Here is a 5,739-nt window from a genome sequence, read left to right as displayed (position 1 = left end):
GGATTGAGATGTTGAATATCTTTGAGGACTAAGGTCTTGCATTTAGCCTTTGAATGGGGAGTGTTAATCTAATTGTTGGTTAAAATGTATAAAGTCAATATAAGCAGCATGTTAGTGAATTCGTAGACCTAAATACTTGTCTTTTAAGTTTACATCAGAAGGAATAGTAATTTCTTTTAAACCTAAGTAAGGTTTCATCTCTCTGACTTCTAGGCAAATGGAACTTCTTTTGTGATGTTTTCCAACATAAAGCCAAATGCAGGAAGCATCATCTTTCCAACGTGCGGTACTCTATTGATATATAAATGTGTGTAACAAAACTGTGAAGCTTTTCACAAAGGATTTACAACCAAGATTGTGTCATCCAACAATGTGCATATGCTCTAGCTCCTGTAACCTGGCTGCCTCATTTCATTGAAGTAATAAAGTGCTTCACCTTAAATCCTTTAATGTCAATGAAATTGCATCTATCCATTCATCTTCCTATGTTAAAGCTGCTAAAAAAATAAAATAAAAAAATCAATCAATGGTGGTAGTTGGTTACTCATTTTAAAACAGCATAAAATTGCTTGTCTTTCTAGTAACATAGTATTTATAGTGGCTTCTTCTTTGTACTGCTATTTGACATTGCTCTTATCGTTAAGCATGGACATGTTACATGAAGTAATTGATATTTGACACTGCTCTTGCATAAACTTCTGTGCAGGCTATTTTCCATGAAGTAATTGATATTGACAACGATGATGATTGTGCTGATCTTGTGGTCATTGATAAAAATGTTGATGCCATGAGGAAAGGCAAAGCAGTGATCGATGTTGATGATTACTGCAATGGTCAAGCAGTGGTATGTGATACTTGTCATTTAGTTCCTAACCTTTTCTATGATGACATATGACATCGTTTTCTATTCTGCCTCTGTCAAATTGCACTTTGTATTATTGAATTGTTCAGTTATTCCTTGGATTGCTGAATTCTAATTTGATGCTATTAGTCCATGGACTTCATATTTCATTTCTATACCAAATGGCAAAAGGCGTGGACCAAATCTACCCTAAATCCGGTTGTTTGTCAGACTTGGTCTCTTTTGACAGCACCCCCAAGGTCAAATCTATTGTTGGCAGGTGGATTTGGGTGGCCGTCACTTTCTTTTTTGTTCTCAGGGCTTAAGTTTGCCACATCAACACTTGAGCACCCTGTTCAGTCCGATATTATGCCTGGTGATGGTCATTTGAAACTCAATAAACTGGATGTAATGATTTGATATGAAATAATGAACTTGAGTGATTTTCTAAGAAATTTTTTTTTAAAGCTTAGTGACTGGGGGATCCTAAGTGGTAATTTGATTTAGTCAATGTGAAATTGACCCGTCTGAAAGCTTGATGTTTGTAGAAATTCTTTGGCTTATGTCTCTGTTTCACTTAAATATTGGATTCAACAGGATGCTGGTACGCCTCTTGTTCTCGGTGTCAATGGTAGTGCTGATGGATCAATCAATGGGGGCATTTCGCTTGACGCTTTAGTGCAGGATTCACATTCCTTTGTAAATCTGGACGGCCAAATTTATGATCCTACTTCTTATGAGGATGATTACATGGACCTTTTTGAAGATGTACTGGATGTTGATGAATACGATACACTTCAAGCTCATTTTGATAATATGGATATACCTCCAGGCGTGGAAGCACCTATACCTTGGTTGTCGGATCTCCCCAAGTATGAAGACAAGTCCAGTGGTGGCAGTAGTTTGAATGGTTCAAGCTCTCTGATACAAACTGATGCCTCATTGAACCTCCAGGGGATGGAACATATTGGCTTGACCGAGCCTGTGCAAACTCAGGTGAACCATACTTCAGTTGTTCATGGTCTGCCAGGCCAAGTCGACTCAGTGAGTCAATCTACTTCAATGGATACATCAGCACCCTACTTAGTCACACAGAATGGCCAAAGTAAAAGAATCGTGCTTCTTCACAACGTAGTGGCAATTCCAAGGCCTTGCCATTTGGATTGGAATCATTTAAAGCTCGGCGCATTTTTGAGCCTTTTCGAAATAAGAAGACGCCAGATGCATCTGGTAGTTCTTCCAAATCCAGTGCTGTAAATAAATTTGATCTTATAAAGCCTCCGTCTGGAGTTGAGCCTCCTTTATGGGCGAAGTTATCAACACCAGTGGAAGCAATCCTAGCGGTTCAAGCTATTCATTTGTCCCTCCATTCCTGCTCAAACAGGCACGCACAGCCCTTCTTCTGGATCAGTACCATTTGGTTCATGGATGATGGGCCATCCTAAGCATCCCAAGGGTCAATCATATAAACATTCTGCTTATACTAGTTATGTGTCGCCTTTGCAATCCTCTGTACATATCCTTCCCGTGGAAGAGGAAGACGGCAAGTTTCCTGATGATTTGACAGAAGATCAGGGTGATGGTTTTGAAGAGGAAGTTATGAGAAAGCTGAAGCTTTTTAAACAATTCGACACTGTTCAAGATCATTCTGATCATCATTATACAAGTGATAGTTGTGGAGCGAAGCAAGTGAGTACTCTAAAACATATTTAAGTACTTCTTTCGATGAAAATTTGTAAGTCATACGGTTCTCTAACTTCATCAGCCTCACAGCCTCCAAAAAACTGGGCGAAGAGAATACAGGAGGAGTGGAAGATTCTTGAGAAGGATTTGCCAGGTTTGGGGTCGTGTCTCTCACTGTTGTAATTACCTCTTTCTTGGGATCTTTGTGGTTAAATGTCCCTTTGAGGGGAAAGACTCTCTAAAATAAATTCTTCAATGTTCTGTTGTTGCTCATATTATTTGCATGACTCAGCATAATAGCAATTAGCATCTCATATATTTGCTTTTGGCAAAGGCAAACCTGTGGTAAAAATGAAGTTGAGAACTGATGTACCTGAATAGTTGTTTTGACAAAGTTCTCTGTACTACTTATTAAACAAAGACAAAGAATGAAGCTGGCCAAGTGTGTGGGACTTATTGGCTTTTGCTGCCTCAGCAGCAGTGGAGACCATGTTCTGACTCTTTTTCTTTCATGTTATTACCTTTACAGATACCATTTTTGTAAGGGTTTATGAAACACGAATGGATCTCTTGAGGGCTGTAATGATTGGAGCTGAAGGCACCCCTTACCACGACGGTCTTTTCTTCTTTGATGTTTCCTTTCCTTCCGGTTATCCTGGTGTACCTCCAGTACGCATTTGAAAGAAGTGTTTTATATTTATTTTATCTTTTTAGTGTGTACTGTACACTGATTCTAAGGATCTCAATTTCAGAAAGTTTACTATCATTCTGGTGGGCTTCGCATCAATCCAAATCTGTATAACTGTGGGAAGGTATGCCTCAGCCTCCTTGGCACTTGGTCTGGTCAACACAAGAATGAGAAGTGGATTCCTGGCGTTTCAACTGCACTGCAAGTTCTGGTATCCATACAGGGGCTTATACTAAACTCAAAGCCCTATTTTAATGAGCCTGGATATGAGAGGTCAATGAACACTGAGCAGGAGAATCGACAGCGATGACATATAATGAAGATACATTCATCCTTTCACTGAGAACAATGATATATAATATGAAGAAGCCTCCTAAGGTAACGCTTGTTTTTGCGCATCTTCTGCAGATCTGTTTATAACTACAGGGCAAATATGGTACTTGTTCGCCTTAGACAATTACATAGACTATTGTGAATGCCAAATATGATGCTGTGGTTTGCCGACGTTGCGTTTTTAATATTTCTGTAGCATGGTGTTTGTTCACCCCCTTAACTTTTACGTCTATGAAATTCCAAATTGTATATGTTGAGGAAGTCTGTATGTGAGTCCTGTAGTTTATTTGGTACCATACTGTTTTTGGAGTGCTTCTCGAATGATATGTTCTTATGTTAGACCTTTGATGTGGGGGTGGGATATCTGCTTGATAATAGTAGTTACATTGTCTTACTTTTTGCCACCAATCAGAGACTGAAGGCGGCAATTTTTCTTAGTATTTTGCAGTGGAGCCTTCTTTTTTTTGCCACCAACTTAATAATACAGATGACATGGTAAGATTACCGCACTTGTCTTCTTCACTGAGAACACATATAGATAGAAACAACTGGTTAAAGTTGCATAGTCTTGTGGTTATGGACTAATGGGAGTGATCATTAACATTAACATCTGGGGATTAGAGATTAGATTTCCTGACGAGTCTTGGCAGTGTTTTTCTTTTATCAAAGAACAACAACAGTTCTAAATGTTTTTGGAGAAGCCTCGAGGTGTATCTTTGCGATTTATGAATTCTACACTATATTTTCCTCTCGTAACAGAATAATTGGAGTGCTGTAAGCAATGTAACATTTGTTCTATTTTCAATTATGGTTAGGTGCTTCATGCTTTCATGCTTTGTTCATGTTAGTTGTCATCTTTCATTTTGCATTTCCGTTAAGGGTTGTATGACTAGTTTTTCCTGGCTTGGCTGTGATGGGCATCTTGCTGTGGAGTCGTGTTTCTATTTTCTCATAAAAAGTTACACACCGGGTCTTGCTTTTTCTGAAATATCTCATACTCTGGGTCTTGCTTTTTCTGTAATATCTCATACTCTGGTGTCGTAATGTACTAATAAAAGGTCGTTGAAGGTGACTGTGGAGTGATATTATGGATGTTTGCTGGTTCTTTTGTAGTTCTACAGCTATCGGTGTTAGGTTGCGATAACGGCCTTGGATAATTTGGTTTTTAGCCCCACTAACTTCCATAGTGGGCAAGCTATTTGATCGCACACAATCCTGGGAATCCCTTCCGCAATTTCTTCTCTGATGTCTACAAAATTTTGGAAGAAACTTGGGAATTGGACAACCCTGAAATCTTTTGCACGTTTAAGTTGCATCCCATGTTATTGTGATGTTCTGCATTTATACCCTTTTGCTTTTTGGAGTTTTTTGGCGTTGAAATGCAATATCTTTAGCAATATGTATCAAGTTAGTCTTTGGATTTTGTGGTAGGATTCTAGACATTCTTTTGGCTAATTATGAGATGCATGCGTCCCTCTTACCTCTAGCTGCATTATGATTCTCATTTCTGGCTGCAGCATTTCGAGGATCTTGTTAAGGGTCATTTCTTCAAGTGCGCTCCAGATATTCTGATGGCTTGTAAAGCATACGCAGAAGGGGCTCAGGTTGGATGCCTTCTTAAAGGTGGTGTACAAGATGTTGATGCCGATCATAGGAGCAGCTCTCGCACCAGCTCCCCCCGCTTTAAGGATACTGTATCTAAGTATATTAGCCTTCTGGTGAAAGAATTTAGGAGACTTGGGATCAAGGACTTGGAGAAATTTGTGCCTCCAGCTCCGGTTCCACCTCCGGCTCCAGCGACGACAGCGGAGTGAATATCCAAATAACTTCTTGATTGAGACCATCTTTTTTCGGTGGCAACACAGATTAAGGTTCTTGCTGACTAGGGATCAGTGAACGTGCTGGATGTTTTTGCGGATGATTTTGGATAATGTACAGAGGTGTAGATATGGATGAGTTATAGAATTCACCTTTGATGATAACATATATATATATAGAAGGTGCTCTGTTCCGCCAATTGCTGATATGCTATGTTAGTCTTTCATATCGTGCTTCTAAATTATTCTGCTGTTTGCTGGATTTCTCCAGCCTTTGTTATCTGTTTCACTGGACGGAGGTTGCAGAGCATTCTTCCAGCATGTTTCCTATGTTATTGTGTGGTATCAGTGGTAAACGAGTTTTGGACAGCATGATA

The 5,739-nt window shown here is 39.3% G+C and overlaps 1 protein-coding gene across 1 annotated transcript; it reads left to right on the top strand.

The window, feature by feature from the left end:
- The first annotated feature begins 110 nt into the window (after positions 1–110).
- LOC120294864 (putative ubiquitin-conjugating enzyme E2 38) lies at positions 111–5,739 on the top strand. Its single transcript, XM_039315675.1, is given in 7 exon segments — positions 111–844; positions 1,439–2,530; positions 2,615–2,678; positions 3,054–3,193; positions 3,277–3,499; positions 3,502–3,590; positions 5,063–5,739. Coding segments are annotated over 6 exon segments (1,074 nt in total). The 5' UTR covers positions 111–844; positions 1,439–2,269; the 3' UTR covers positions 5,360–5,739.

This window comes from Eucalyptus grandis, chromosome 6 (genome assembly GCF_016545825.1).
Source record: "Eucalyptus grandis isolate ANBG69807.140 chromosome 6, ASM1654582v1, whole genome shotgun sequence".
NCBI classification, from domain to species: Eukaryota; Viridiplantae; Streptophyta; class Magnoliopsida; order Myrtales; family Myrtaceae; genus Eucalyptus; species Eucalyptus grandis.
This window is presented reverse-complemented; position numbering and strand designations above follow the sequence as displayed.